The sequence below is a fragment of the Athene cunicularia genome, assembly GCF_003259725.1.
Source record: "Athene cunicularia isolate RWA chromosome 27 unlocalized genomic scaffold, athCun1 chr27_part1, whole genome shotgun sequence".
Classification (NCBI taxonomy): Eukaryota; Metazoa; Chordata; class Aves; order Strigiformes; family Strigidae; genus Athene; species Athene cunicularia.
In genome coordinates, this window is record NW_020799138.1 from 5,019,148 (window position 1) to 5,035,477 (window position 16,330).

A 16,330-nucleotide genomic window follows, 5' to 3' on the forward strand; every position below is an offset into this window, starting at 1 on the left:
GAATAAGTTACTTCTATTCCTTACAGATTAAGATATGCAGATGAACACCAAGTATTAATAGCTGTCAAAAATGCAGAGGTAAACCAATAAATCTAAAATATGACAACCAAATCTCAACCCAAACTAGTGAAAGAGTAACCTAAATTGCAGAACTCTGTGATACCTCTTCCAATTTTAAAGTTAAGGTGTGAAAACCAATGCTCATTATTTCAGCTGCTGCACAATCCTGTGCGTGGTTCATATTTTCATTATGTTTAAATACTTTAAAACAAAGGTTCTTTCCTTTTTTTTTTCCCCCCCAAGAGCATGCACAAATGATTTGAACACATTTACTAAGTTGCATGGTTTCACAGCAGCAATTTTGTCATACCAGTAATTTAGTAGAACCTGGTGCAATCTCCTTTCACAAACTTACATTTTAAAATCTCAAATTAATAAATACTTACATTTCAAATATTTAATTTTACATGAATATTGGGTATTCTTAGTATTTTTTCTTCCTGTTTCCAGGTTTTAGTTCCATAAGAAAGTATTTTTACATCACAATCACAATCTTATCTGATACTGGCTGGACACTCCATTAAACTACAGTCTTCAAGAATCATTATTTTAAAACTTAAAAGCAAATCTAAAAGAAATTATCAGAGGAGTTGTACACCAGGGTTCACCTGCAGAAGTTAAATAACATCTTGGCTGTTAAAAAATAATCAGACTAAGTAATTAGCATTCACCAGTTTGGCTTTACAATATTCTAGTGCTGTCTGTCATGTTAACAGTTTAAGAAAAACCCGAGAGCCCTTAAAGCAAATTCAACTTCTTGTCGAAATACAGCTTTAAATAAGAATATTAGTAGTTCAAACTTGACAAATAATTTAAAAGAATTAGTGTATCACCTCTCACACATGCACACAGTGGAGTGTATTTCTGTGTGCAACTGGTATTCATTAGTACTTGCTCACTTCAGCCCTCGGGTTTAGGAGGCTGCAGCTGTTTGTATTTTCACACACTTTTTCTTCAGGCTGCACCGTCTCCTGACAAGCTTTCTCTGGATCCAAATTTCCAGCTAGCCACTTTGGTAAGGTCATCTGGAGAGCGCACCAGAGAGTTGTACGTGCTTTACGTGTTGTTACGCTCATCTCTTTAATTGCCAAAGCAAGAGCAAACACATCTGCAGGGAAGAAATGGCATTTTAATCTTAATTACAGGGCATCAGCAAGCACAGTTGGGGATTAATTCACCCTGGCAATGCTAAAACCAGGAAAACTTTTTAGATCCTTTTTAGTGCCTGATTTTGCGTCTTGTGTCTCTTTGTAAGGTTGGAAAAGCTGAATCTAAGTAGTGATTTTTAGGCCCTCGTACAAAGAGGCAGGTATGTGGAGTTCAGGTACTTATTTTGTTGAAGCTCCTACTGAGCTGTCACCTGTTTCCAGGAGCATCTAAAGCCTTACGCTCACCTCTGGGTTTGAAAGAATTCCACATACACACACATACTACAGGCATCTCGCCCCTTCCTGTGCGAGCTCATTACTGAATGTTCACAGCAACCCCTGAACATCCACAAAGTGGATCCTTTGACAATCTTGCATAAGAAGTTAGTAAAACAGGTGAAGGAATAGATTGTTTATGGCATTTGATGAAAGCATACAGGTCATGTTCTGCAAACGGGTCAAACCCCACCGCTTTATTGTAAAGGGTAAGGTGGTGCTGTGGCCTATTTATTCAACAGCAACAACTGAATGCATAGATTTAACTCCAGACTGTGTGTGGAGAAACAAATTCAATCCCCTCTCCTAGGCCCTGGAGCTTTCAGCCAGAACTTCCACGTTCTTCTGGGGCAGGTTCCCACGGGGCTGTACACTGGGCTGCACTGAGAGCACATACGCACTTGCCTCCCTGGTCAAATGCTTCCGTGGGGTCTGGAAGCACCGGAAGACTAAGTCAAAGTCTGCTCTTCCAAGGGCCTGTGCTCAGTAAAGCACAACTGCAGTTTAATTTTATTGCAAAAAGCTGGCACCTACATTCAAACAATATCCTTGGAGTCGCTGTTCCAGGTGAAAGCACGCCCTCCTGGTGGGTCTGGGGGTGCCTCAGAAAAGGGCAGAATTTAAAGGCCTAACCTCATCCCCTCCACCAGCTTGCCTGGTTCTCACTCCCCAGGCTGACTTCTGTGAAACCCATTCCGAGACATCCCTCCTTCTGCACAGAGTGACCACTGATTCCTCTACCACTACCACTGCTAAAGCAGCTAGGAGGAGTGGTACAAGAAACTATTTGGGTAACTGAAGAATCACCATGAAAATCTACTTGTCCAACACAAGTGTCAGCCACCCAAAGAATTTTAGAAGGTAGTGTTTGGAAGGAGAACTCCAGAGAAATAAAGGACAGAATACAGAGTGGGAAGATGTGATTATTAGATCTTGTATTTTCAAATTTCCAATTTCCACACCAAGCTCTGTGGAATCAAGAAGAGACCACAGGAACGGTGTCACCTGGAGTTCTGAGAAGAAGCTGGGAAACAAGTGACACTCACGTAAGTGTTAGTCTCAAAGCTGTAAGATATGGTTGGCATTTGGGTCACTACCCAGGGAAGATGGGAAAATCCCACAATAATAAGGAAAAGTCTTTGGCTGAATGCAGTGCCTGAGAGTTAGAGATATTAAAAAGGTCTTTTCTCCCCTCAGAAGATGATCTGTAACATCTACATCCTTCTGAAAGATCTTGAAAACTAAATCTAGGGCAATCTCAAAGCAGAGGTATGGTCAGACAGCTCTGAAAGGCTTGATGGTTGTTATGGGTGACAGACAGCACTCCATAAATCATTTTTCTGATCATTTGTGATTTCTTCCAGAACTTCATTAAATGGTCAAAAATATTTACAACAACCACCAGATACCTCGTACAGTCCCACAACTTCAGTATGTAACAGCAAAATTTTTCAGACCCACTTTGTGCATGAATACAACCAGTATGAGGCAGCTCAGGTCCATCTGCTTCCCACTGAAGTAAATCTGTGTTACAACTAAAGTGGGGGGAGCTGAGAGAAAAGGCAACCATGGCTTACATTTGAATTTTGTTTAAATCAAAGTTTCTGGAATAGAGGACACAAGAGACAGGTCCTGCCTGGTAAGACAGATACTTAATATCAGATCAGATGGAATAAAAAGGTGCTGTGTAAACAGGGTTGGGCCAGGGAAGACCTCTTTTCAAACAAAACTAAACTATTAATATCAAGAAAGCTCTGCCGAAGAGAGGAGATGCACAGCTTCAGGCATCTGCCTCAAGGCTTTCTCAGTCATGAAGCACATACAATTACTACATTCAATAGTCTACTGTTTGGCAAATCCTCCCCCGTTGCCACAGCAGGCTAACACAGCCTGCAGACAGCCAGTATGGAGGATGAGGTAGGCAAGGAAAGCACAACCCTTCTAGGTGGATCCCACTGCACAAAGTCCTCTTCTTTCTGTTCTCAAGGCAGCTGGACCAGGGAGCAGATCTCGAGGTCTGGCAGCTCTTTCCCAGAGGACTGAGTTCCAAAGCGCTCACTGGTTAAGAGGTAGCACCAAGTAAAGCCACCACCAATTATTTTCACAGGCTTCAACACCCCAAAACCCCCCTTTATCTTAACAAGTCACAGAATCTTCAATCAAGGTAAAGAGAAACAAGAATTATGGTGAACAGGTGAAAAGACAAATTGCTATAGTGTATCTGTTGCAGTAACCTTGGGAAGAACAGAACTGCATGGTTGGACACCCTCAAGAAGTAAAATAATCCACCTAATTGAGTTCTGGAAGGAAAGGCAGGAAGTGAGCAGAGGGCTCTCAGAGATGTAAGAAAGCTTCCAGCACAAAGCAGTAGGTCAGAGCATCCTAGGCTGCAGGAGTTTATTTTGACTCACATCTCCGAGAAAGGAACCTGCCAGTCTGCCCGTGCACTAGTGAAAGATTAAGCTGAATATTTTGTTGGATACTATTAAGAATAAAAACATTGACCAATATATTTCTGTGTATCCATCCAAAATACGACTTGTATTTTATGTCGCTCTATGACAGAACATGCTTGAAGAAGAAATCCATTCGTAACGCAAGGCCATCTTGCTCTCTTTGCACATTCAGCATGGAGATACCAAGAAAGTTCTACACCGAAATAGAGAGCGAGCTAGAGAGGTGATGGGAAGGGGAATATGAGGGACAGCAAGAATAAAGAGGCAATATCTTAATATCATCTCCAATCCCCCAAAAAACCCACTACCTTTTCATTACTTGCTAGTTTATTAACTGAATAAATGCACTCCAAATTAATTTAAACCATTTATCTCTAAAAGCCAGTTTTAGTATCCTCTCAAAACCATCATCTAAAACCCATACATACGCCTTTCCCAAAGCTCTAGACACTGAAAACTGAATGAAAACTTTAATACAAAACCCCTCACATTTTTTATATAGACTTTTATATATGTAGAATTTTTCAGCTACCTTATAAAAATAAGTGAGCATAAGTTATACCTCTGTCATCTTGGCATCTGGGAGCTCCTTGCCTCTGTCGATTTGAAGCATTTACAATTTCATCTTTTCTACGTGACTGCACTACACGAATTACCTCCAGGTGTTTATCAAGAGCAGTAGAAATGTTAGCATGAAGGGGAGAACTGCGAAGACGCTCCATTTTTCCAAGTAAAGTCACAACCTAATGGACATTTTACATGTTACAGGAGTTCAAACTATATTCATCTAGACTTACATGAAAATTTACTAGATTAGGAAGAGCAGGTTAATGATAATCATTTTCTTTTAAGAACAGTTCATAAGCTATAGTTGAAGTAGTTTTAAATTCTTACCTAGGATTTCTTCTTCTCCAAAGCTGAAGCTCTAGAATACCTGGGTGTGCACAGCACAACAGCAAAGCTAAAATACCCAAGTATCAGGCCACGCAGATTACTAGTTAATAAGAGATGTACACAACTTTGAGACAACCAGGTAACAGGAGGGGGTTCCATGACAACGTGCATTCCTCTGAATCAAGATGACTGGTCCTCCCTTCCATCAGCACTGCTGTACTTACCTGGGTGAAAACCAATCCCACAAAGACCAGCCAGTTTTCACCCAGATGATCTCCATGTGCTGTGCCAGCACAAAGCAACGGGCCTTCTTGGCCACCTGGGCATACTGCTGGTTCACGCTCAGCCGGCTGTCAATCACCCCTCCAGGTCCCTCTCTGACTGGCAGCTCTCCAGCCACTCCTCCCCAAGCCTGTAGCGCTGCTGGGGGTTGTTGTGGCCCAAGGGCAGCCCCCGGCATTTGCCCTCAGTGAAACTCCCCCAGCTGGGCTCAGCCCATGGCTCCAGCCTGTCCAGGTCTCTCTGCAGCCTCCCTGCCCTCGAGCAGATCAACACTCCCACCCAACTGGGTGTCATCTGCAAACTGACTGAGGGGGCACTCGATCCCCTCGCCTTAACATCAATAAAGATGTTAAACAGGAGTGGCCCCAAAAGGAAAGGTAAGTAAGGAAGCTGAGAGTTTAAAAAAAGTGAAGGAAGAACTTCACACAAACAACTGAGGAATCAATCACTAGGATAGGAAACTAAAATAGATAAAGCTGTTTGAAAATCACTACAATTGTTTCTAAAGATAAAGCTAGATTTTAAGGAGTGCTGTAGTAGGATCACATAAGCAAGTGAAAAAAAGTAGATGAACCTGACAGTTGTACTTCCCAGTCTTAGTAGTATGTCCACATCCACAAAAGGACTTACGTTCTGAAGACCTGGTTTTCAGGTACCACAACCTCATCCAGTGGGATCCCCAGCTGACAGTTAGTTAAATGCTTATGTTCCTTACACTGAGCCTGGGAGAAGTGCCAGGTGTCTAAAAGCAAAATCCACGAAAGTCAGCAAAGCTGGGCTGCCCAGCAGCCCACCAGGAACCATGGATGGGTCCAATGCTCGCTTTCCCATCCCTCAGGAGCTCATCCTGTACTCCCAAAAGATATCTCCTTCCACTCATGACTCAGAGGCATTACCTAAACCTGCCCTTCTCTTGAAATGCACAACTGATGCCTTTTGACTGTCACAGGGCTTGTTAAGTAGTTCGGATCCTTCACTGGGATAAGCAGGAACCATCAGCTGAGGCCAAGTCTGGAGCGCAGGGTCCCAGCCAAACAGCCCGCAGAGCCGTGGGCCCTGCAGTCCAGAAGTAAGGACACCCCAGGGGGAAGAGCTGACATTTCAGGCACAGGTTTGATAACTGTTCTTCATAAAACACTGTATTTGGGGCAGGAACTCTAATGCTTTCTTCTGCCCATAGATACCCTCACTACTGGAAACAAGTGACTGTTTGCTCGCTCTGGCAGAAATCACCGTCAGTCCAGAAGAGCTTCAACAGGACAAGCTGAGCGTCCAGGCCCAGCGTGCCCCACAGTGGGGTGACTGCAGCATGCTCCAGCTCCCACAGAGCTGTGCACCTTGTATCTCCCCAGACACAAGGCAGACAAGATACAATCTGCGGGGAGGAGATCCTGGTTTGAAGTTTGTTCTTTGACTATTAAGTGCTTTAATATCTACTGATGACATAGTGAAGGAAGCTACTGTCAACCTCTCCATCAGCTATGCTTTGTTCTGGAACTGAAAGCAACTGCAAGTTGAAGTCTCAAACAAGAAAACTAGTGTGTGAACACCAAGAGGATTTAACTAGATGCTCCACACTAAGAAGAGTTACTCCCAGACTCATCCAGTTCAACTTCCACTTGAACCTTTGCACCAGTGTCTCTCTTTGGTTGTCACTAAGCTTTTTGATGTTAGAATCCAGATCCAACAGCCCCACTGTGCTTTTGAGCATCCTTAAAACTACTTTTCCATGACTACCTAGCAAGTGTCTGAGGTTCTGTACCCTAAAGTTTAGCTCAAATGGCTAAAAGGATTAAGTCCTTTTTTAGATGCAGTTTTAAAGTACTAGGACAAGGACAGGCAAGCCTTTTGAAAGTGGAAACTCCCCAAGACTATTATTCTGGGGTTCACAGAACAGTAGTTTTAAATGTGCACAGTAAGCCCATCAACACGTCTTTCACTACACTCTTTACTCAGCTGTATGAACAAAACCAGGCAGTTGCACAAAACGGATTTCAGCAGGCACTAAGCAGACGTGGCTCCACGGCTTATTTCACCTGGGCGAGACCGGTAGGAAAGACCGCTTCTCCCCGCACTGCCCGGGGAGCAGCAGAGCTCAGCAGCACCGGCTGCTCCAAGAACCAGCATTTCTCACAGCTGCTGCCTTTAGTCCCACACCCCCCCGGCAGGGGCAGGCTTCGGCTCGGCACTTTCGGCCCACACTTCTCCTCCTGCAGCAGGAGCAGCCTGGCGCGGGCCCTTCAGCCTCCGAAGAGCCAGATCAGACCCTCGCGATTCCACTGGCGGCTCAGCTCAGCTCTGCCTGTGCTCGCCTCCTCCCTCTAGTCTCCCCTGCAGAGTTCTGCAGGCTGCCGCCTCACAAAGCAGCACGATACTGCACATCGGCACCATCGTTTGGCCACTGAGCCACAGGCAGCTCAAAAGACACCAGTCACATCCTACAGGTTATGGCTGTTTGGTTTAAGCAGCAAACTAATAACGTAGAAATTCAGGCTGAAGTTGCATCAAATAACACATGTTTCAAAGTCTTACAAACATTAAACAAACTTGCTTTTTTTCCTCCACAAACACCTCCTCTAATGCAGTGTCTACAGTGAACACTTCTCTGCTGAGCTGCTCAAGACAGCTCAAAATGCAGGCACATCTTAGAGCTATGCAAGCAGTTCTGCTAGATGACTGGATTCTGGCATCTCACACACGTACTAGAAACCACATTCCTCCTGGCACGTAGGGATGTAAACGTGAGCCTCAGCACTCAGCGGGCTCCCTAGTAACAGCAGCAGTGAACCTGGAGCAGTAGAAATTCTAGCAGGGACTGCTGAAATACTATTCCTTGCACAACATTTAAGAACAAAGCTATTTTGGTAAAAGTTCCTCTGATCATCTTAAACATATCTTACCCTATACTCTATGTTCTGTGTCATAAATTCAATAGATTTATTTTTTTTAGTCCTACAACTCACTCTGGCTTGTTCACGTAGCTGATCCACAATTAAGCGATCAACTCTTGATGGGTTTGAGGTCAGCCTTGGAATTGGAGTGTTGTTAGCACTGGAAACCTTTTTCCCTTGGAAATTCTTAGCAAGAGCTGATTCGGTCTGCAGGAAAACAGAAGAATAACTCAGTAAGAATGTAAGCTGCAAAGTATGCTTTATTACAGAGGCAAGAAAAATATCAGATATACAATTCCTTTCCCTTAGGATTTTGCTTTTTTTTTTTTAGAGCAGATAATGAAGATTCAGGCATTTAGGATTTAACCGTTTGGTAAGACAAAACAACTCCTTTACTCAAAGCAGTTCAACTGAATTATGCCAACATAATGTGTTTCAGAAGTGCTATGTCTTCACACACTCTGACTACAGCCTGTGCCAATTTTGCCTGTAAATAAAATAGAGGCGTCAGAATTACAACGCAAGAAAAAAAAATGAGCAAACTGATTTGGACCTCACCCATAAAATTTAAATTATCAATTAACCTAAATTTTGTCAAACTAGAGAAAGAATTTTTTGTTTCTGGTAAAATAAAATTTTATTTTGCCATCAGAAAATTACTTTGAAACCTGACTTCAAGATTTCAAGTTTCAATCCCACTCATCCCATTGTTATGTCTGGAACACCTGTAACAATATATAGGTAGCTAAATCTGTTTTTAAATTGCATTTCTTAGATTGTTTTGTGGTTGTCCACATAAAGCTGCAGCCTAATTTTCTCCACCACCACCCCATCCCCCCCTGCATGTGTCAGCTCTCCCTTTTGCATTTTTCCGTGAAGCCTCGACACCAGCCTCCCCTCCTCAAACCAAGCTCATTCTCCCCCTAATCCCGTGATTCAAAGCAACAACCGCCTTTCATCTGGAAGCACTTTGGCAAAAAACCCGCGTTAATCCCCTCACAGTTCAGTTTCTTTCGGTGGCGCTTCCAGGGAGAAGCTGTCAGCCAAACGGCCCGGCCCCACGATTCCCCGGTAACATTAGGCCAAGCTTCCCTCTCAGGAAGTCACAGCTCCAGATCGTTTTGTGAATTTCAATACCAGCTAAACCGGTAAAATTAACAGTTTTTACATTCAACAAGGGTAGCATGAAGCACCTCTACTGATGACCAAAAAGGGCAAATGCTTTGAGTAGGGCTTTATGCAGAACTACATGAATCTGTCAGTGTTTTAATATTAGACTTTCCTCGGCCTCTGTTTCGGGGAGGGGGGGGAAGAGTCCCTTCATCCTCAGTTTAAAACTTCAGGGAAACAGGAGCTAGAAGAGCTCATTTAAGAACTAAAAGCATAGGACCTAAGAATTTTAATTAATTCTTGAAAGGATTAAAGTTTAGTCCCAATTCAACATATAATTAATGGATTTAATGGATTTGCTTTCAAAGTTTCCAAAGGCATTGCATTTATTGTTAAAAAAAAAAAAGTAACATCGTTCTGTCAGTCATACAACACCTTCCCCAACCCCAACAGAGAGACTGCAAAAGTCACTGAATTCCTGCTTTAAGTGCAACATTCAATACAACATAAATTATGCTCCCGAACAGGCTACAAACCTTCAAAACTTGTTTTCAGTCCAAATACACAGGGAAGCAAACTCTTTTAACTTTGAAGTCCCATTAAGCATTTCAACTCATAACTACCTCGCCTGAGTAGGATGAGATCTACACCAAATCAGTGATATGGCTTTTTGTTTGGTTTTTTTTTTTTTACCTTCTTTCTTTCTTTCTCCAAAGCTCTCCACTGTTCATAACATTCTTCTAGCCTAACATGAAGTTCGCTGGCAGGCCCACTACGGGTTTTAACTCGCTTCTGAAATCCATATGCTGGTATAAAACTAGAAAAAGCACTGTCACCATATATCTTATCATTAAAATAAGGGTAGAAGCGTTTCAAATCATCGTGGGAGAAAAGGTTGTGAGACTCCATCTGGGGGACAATGGAATGGCCAACAAGGCGGCCTGATCTCAAGGGGAATGAACTTGAACACAGCTGTTTATTGTGTCTGAAGTCGCCCATCATGCAACTGTTGGAAAAGCTTGGAGCCTGCAGGCGGGTCACAGGATTGATGGTGTTACTGTCTCTGTTTCCCTGCCTGAGATTAAACTGACCCTGAGACTCCATTAGATCTTGGTACATGTTCTGTAACAACTCCTCTGCATGTATTTGTCCTTCCAGATCATAATGCTCCATCTGTGGCTTCAAGTGGAAATGGTGTTTGTTCATATTTTCAGTGATCCCAAACTGCTGAGCTGAATAATTGTCATAGAATCTGTTTGGCTGCTTTAATTTCTTTTCACTTAAATACTCAATGAAATTTTCATCTCCACTCCTAAGTAGTGCTTCCATGTAAGCAGCACTCCGAGCTCGTTCTGCAGTGTTATAACCAAAATCAAGACTTGAATAAAATGAAGGATTATCTTGACAGTACTTGTGAAATAAATTGCTATTTAAAGGGAAATTTGAAGATGGTAACTGAAAAAAATCATTAGAATGACTAGAACTTTTTGGAAAAGCAGGTAAATGATTATTCAGTTTCAACAAAGGACTTGGATTCTGAAATGGGACAGAAGCAGTGGCTTTAGTTTGAACGTTCATCCAAGCTGGCCTCACATTAGCACCTGCTGAAGGGTTTGTTGTGTTTGGTAACAGTGGAAGTGATTTACAGAATTCAGAATTCTGAAAATCAGACTTGGAAAACTGCTGCTTTTCTATACCATTTGCACAGTCACTATTCCCTGGACAAGAAGATTTTAGTCCATATTCAAATTTTTGCCCCAAATCAGTGCAGAATGAAGCTTCACTTGCAAATTGTTTTTCTGATAGAAATCCTACAGCCTTGGGAAATGTAAAGTTTTGCTGATCTGAAATTCTATCTTCTATTTTCTTCTGAGCTCCTGATTTAACTTGAAATGATTTAATATAGGGTTCTGCATCCAGAGGTGGTGCCTCAGTGGTTCCATTTACTAACTTATTTTCTTGGAGGCTGGTACTCTTGTTAGGCTTTGCTTTAGTAGCATGAGAATGTTCCGTGTATCTACTATAATCTGGGGTTTCATTATATCTGTGAAACTGCGGAAGAAACGTTTCTGCCCGCTTCTGGTGCCACTGTGTGTCTGCTCCTTTGAGACACACCTTCTCCCTTCTGTAAGAATAAGCATCAGCTCCCCAGTCTTTGAATACTTCTGAGTGCCCAACTTGGGGTGTAAAGGTGTTTTTTATGTATGGATAGTTCTGATATACAGGTGTTGTCTTAATATTCTCATTAGTCTGAATGTTGTAACAGTTGCCATGATCATTCCTAGAAGGGTATAAGTACTGCTCTTCAAGGTCTATGCCAGTAAACCCACAATAACATTCATCTACTTTTTGCTGTGATGCAAAATTACCACTTTGCAAGTACTGTTTTTCAGCAGCACATACAGATTCACTGCTATAATAACCCTGTTGTGATACAGCTCCAACAACTGGTCTTTTAGTTTCTGGCAACAGGTCAAGGTGGTCTATGATTCTGGCTGCATTCATGGGCCATACTGACTTCAAGTTGGAAGGGCAGCTCCTTGAAAAACAAGAAATACATGGTTAGATTCTTCTCTTGGTGCTCCTCTTCCATTCCCAAATGCAGAAAAAGGTTTAAGAACCCCCTTCTTCCTTAATCATTTCTCTGAATTGATTCAAAGATGTCTTAGTCCAACTTCTACCCACTGCTGCCTCTCCTTAAGTAGATGAGAAAACTGATTCTGTCTTGTCTAAACCCACCCATATACCTTAAGAGCTACAAGCTGCAAGCGATATGCACATACCAAGTTACGGTCAGTCGATTCTGTCAAGAGATTTACTAGCCACCACCACCAAAATACTCCTGGGCAAGTAACAAGTTAAGATAACCATACTGCCAAAACTACCCACAACCTTTCAAAGCCACGTCCTAGCACTCCAGACAAAATGCTTCTCTATCATCCTGCTTATTGCTTCAGAATCGTCCGTGTTTTACACTGCTTCCTGCAGGTACAGCAAGAAAAAGCATCTCAGCACACTTCCTTTCCTTCCACTAATTACCATGAATTAAACAGGACAATCGGTCACCGACTGTCAAGGAAAACTGTAAACAGACTAAGTAAACAATGGAATTGTGCCTGAAAGTCATTACAGTCACTGCCAAGTTTGGCAGTACTGAAAACAGAAATCCAACCTTCACTGTCTGAAGCAAAGGAATTAATAAACTCTCTACTGATCAAAACTCTCTCTAAAGTCTTCCCTCACTTCAGGCACAGAACTCAGCACACATCCAGAAATCTGTGGAATTGTTTGGAAAGACAGAAAGGAAGAGTGGTGCCTGGCTTGGGAACCTTGGGAACTGGGTTTCCTGTCTCATCCCTCAGACCTAGAATACTTAGATTGAAGCAAAAGACAGTGAACGCTCAAGGTCTCTCAGGGGTCCTTCTGTTACAAGTTATTATGATTATCTAACAGTTTCTTCCGGTGCTAGAATAGAAGCATAATAAATCTGACATTTAGACATGTAAATATTGCTTAGGTGGCACTCACATCAAGAAATATTCATTTTGCATGGATTTATTCTCTCCTGCCAGTTCAGGAAAGTGTGAGAGAGTATGATTTCATGTTTTGTATATTCTTTCTGTGAATTGAAATTAATTAAGAAAGAAACCTACAGTCTGAATTCAATCTTGATCTAAAAAAAAACCCAGGCCAAGGCATATATTAAAGAAGATTTCTTTGAATACTGAATTTCCACAATGCTTGTTAAGGACTAATTTTAAAAGTGCCAATTAAAAAGTTTTGCAAATACCAGAAAGCCAGAAGCTACCATGTAATTTGAGTACCTAGAGAAAAGCTTTCAGGTATCACAAGTGAAATATTAGAAGAGTAGGGGGAAGAGAGGGAAAACATAAAGAGCACGAGGACTTGCCAGCAGCAGATGCAAAGGAAGATGACTAACAGAACACAGACACTGAGATGGGTGAGGGAAGTCTTTGTCAGAGGAAGAGAATGCCAGCAGTGCCTGCATGGCAACACACTCACCCCTCAGCACAATATGGCTGCGACTTATCTTGTTCTTCCAAGATGTTAGACACCAGTCCATATAAATCTGTTTCACTGCCATAATCATTCTGTTCAGGCTGAATCCTGAAAACAGATTGCATTATTAGTTAAAATAATTACTTCATTCAAAATATTCTGTTAAGCAAAAAAATATAATCCGTCTACTCCATCAACACACACATTCTTTGTCAAAGATGACTACCTGGATTTCACATTAATCTGAGAAGCAGCAGGCTGCTTAGTATCATCTCCATGCGTAGACCATGGTGTATACAGCAGGGAAGGGTCCAGAGGTGCAGAGTAGTCTGATGTTGAAAGGGCAGAACTGTAGGTCTGAGGTAGCTCTAAATTTTCTTCATTCTGCATTTTATGTACAATAAAAGCAGTGATTTTAATATTCAACACATGAAATTGTCATTTCAACATTCTACATGGTTGTAACTGAGTTCCCTCTCAAGAGTAACCAGATCACAAGAAGCGAGCCACATACTTTTGACACAATGCTACTGGTAACTTCTGCTGGCGACTACTGCTCAGTGCACAGGAGTAAAAGTTTCAGGCCAAGTTAGCCTAAAACATCTGCACTAGTTTGTAACAGATGATCACTGACAGGAGTCAGGAGACATTCCCTTCCTCCTAGTCATTACAGGTTATTTAAGCTAACTGACAACTAATTATTTTCCAAATGAAAGGCCTTCTACCCAGTTTAAGTGAAAAGGGGCCACTGCTTGTTTGGTTTAAACACGATATGCTTTCTCAGCTCTTAGTAAATGAAAAAATGGTGTTTTCACAAGGTTGAATGTTAAAGATACATGATGTGCTCCTTTATGGAGCAAAGTGGTCCAGCAGCTACAGAAAGCGACACAGAAATCCAGGTTTTATTCCCAGTAAGGCTTTCTGCCTAACTATGGACAGGTGTCTCCACGCCTCCATGTCTGTAAAATACTTCTGTAAGCAAAAAAAGATGCCCAGTTGCTGGACTGAAGGACATGGAAGAACAAAGCCATACAGGTCTTAGATACAGCAAGTAATGGGTCTGTTTTTGGAGGTATTGGGAATGAGCTTTCATTCGAGTCTTTTGCCTCAGTGACAGTTTATGGCTATGAAAGGCAAAAATGAAAAGAGATACCTGATGTACTAAACTGACATGGCAGTTTCTACTGGTCAGACTAAGAACCCCCTGCTCCTCAGGCTGCTGTATGTGATGTTTGGACTCTGTCTGTGGTATGCCATAGAAATACCCAAGCTTCTCCTTCTTAAAGACTTCCCAGTTTTCCTAAAAACAGTCATTTGCTCCTTGCTTTGTCTACAATTGTTTATGCTAACAGAAGAACAAAGAACACAATGAAATTTTACAAAGCACCACATATTGCTTCACCTGTGACCGTATTAAAAAAAGCCCCTGTCCCTTCTGATGAACATTAATACGATGGAGATTTATTATGAATAAATAAAACATGGTGATTTATGTTCACAACTATAAGCAACTGTATTAGAAATATTTTTTGATCATTTTGTTTACAAGCAACCCAAAGTCTTACAGATATAAAAAATTAATTTAAAATCAACGGAACCTGTGACTTGTAGCAACCATACAGTGAGCCAGAGCCTGTCATTACGCTACTGAATATGTCTGTCAGCCTCCCGCCAGCTTCCGCGCTACTCCAGCAGCGACTGCCACCTCTGAATGCAACTTTAGGCTACACAAGACAAGGAAAAAAAAGCCATAAAAGGACATAATTACACATAGACCTGTGAATTGTAGATTTTATACCAACATTAACTTCTTTAGCACTTTAATTTACGCATAGATTCCCTCCATGAGTTTTCAAGGAACTAGTTCTACATGCTAACATTAGAACACTTTCACATTTACCCTTAGAGAAAACCTTAACCCAACAAAGCACAAGAAATCCACATGTTGTTTACAGACCAAGGAATGCAGATTAAGAAGAAACCTGCATTCCCTCCATGTACATTAGCTGAGCTTCTGAAGGGCTGAACCACCACAGAAAGACATCAACTGCAGAAGTAGGAGAATTATCATCCCTCTCACCATTTAGCCTTCCACGTGTCATCAGACACCCCTTGTCTTTTCATCACTGTTTCTATTACATCATTTACATTACATGAAAGCATGTATGTGCATTTTCAGATTTCAGGAGCTAGAATTTTGCTGTAATACACACCCTGGGACCTACGGTGGAAATCTGTCCCATTCTGTAACTATGGGAGAAACAACTTTCACCTAAAAAACACCCCTCTCCCCATCATCAACCTGGAAGTGCTCAAAAATAGCTGGCTGGTAGGAACAAGGACTGAAAACAAAATGTTAGGTGCCTTCCCTTCCTCAGGTGAGGTACACAAGGAAACGTATAGTTAAAATAAAACTGACTAGCTAAAACCTCCTTAGCTCACAAATAAAAAAAATGAAGCTATTTGCATAATATTTAAAATATTACTATATCTGCTCATTTGAAACATTTATTACATTCAGAAAAAGTTCAAGTTTCACAGGACTAGCACTCTGAAAGCATTCTGAATGAGCACTTCTCTCTAAAAAAAAATGTTCTGTATCTGATGAAAACAGACTCCATACCTAACGTGCAGCATGATCCTCCTTCGAGTTTACACCACAGTTACACCAATGTATTAACACACTGTTTTTCTAAGACACATTTTACAAATATGTGAACATGCAAAGTCAGAATTAGTGTGGAGCACGGCTCCACTGCTTACACTAATTCCACCACGTTTCCTCTGTGGTTGTCTCCCTGCTCAGTAAGGGCACCAGCACTTAGGTGATCTGTGATCTCAACAAATAACAGATGCAGAGGCCCAGCGAGCTGGTACACACTTGTCACACCCCCCAGGACATAGACGCTCATATTTTTCCCAAGTGGAACTTTTTGAGGACAATGAAACGGGTTTTCCTGACCCCTTCGAGCTCGGTTTCACACCACCCGTTACCACAAACCAGGCCCATGTCTAGACGGCCCCACACAGGCGGGCACCGCCGCTCTGAGCAGCCCAACCGACCGCCCGGTTTCCGACAGGACGAACCGCACGGCCCGGCCTCTCCCCAGCCCGTGCGCGGCCCCGTCCCTCACCTCCATGGGCGACCCGCGGGCGGCGGCGGCAGCTACGGGCAGCGAGCGCGGGCGCGCCC

At 42.2% G+C, this 16,330-nt stretch overlaps 1 protein-coding gene across 1 annotated transcript; it reads right to left on the reverse strand.

Moving 5' to 3' along the window:
• Positions 1-808: 808 nt before the first annotated feature.
• On the reverse strand, positions 809-14,855 carry MEIOC (meiosis specific with coiled-coil domain). Its single transcript, XM_026864747.1, has 7 exons — positions 14,736-14,855; positions 13,364-13,521; positions 13,141-13,245; positions 9,811-11,656; positions 8,080-8,214; positions 4,503-4,683; positions 809-1,168 (listed from the first exon to the last, which is right to left on the reverse strand). The coding sequence occupies exons 1-7, from the start codon at positions 14,775-14,777 to the stop codon at positions 945-947; spliced, it is 2,691 nt and encodes an 896-aa protein (XP_026720548.1). The 5' UTR covers positions 14,778-14,855; the 3' UTR covers positions 809-944.
• Between the last annotated feature and the right edge of the window lie 1,475 nt (positions 14,856-16,330).

Bases quoted from the DNA above. Each gene is read 5' to 3' on its own strand.
- MEIOC (XM_026864747.1), bottom strand. From the start codon at position 14,777: ATGACAGGCTCTGGCTCACTGTATGGTTGCTACAAGTCACAG. The intron at 11,657-13,140 runs GTGAGTGTGTTG...TTGTTTTTCAAG, and splicing joins CAGCCATATTGTGCTGAGGG to GAGCTGCCCTTCCAACTTGA. The intron at 1,169-4,502 runs GTATAACTTATG...TCTTCCCTGCAG, and splicing joins CAGATGCCAAGATGACAGAG to ATGTGTTTGCTCTTGCTTTG.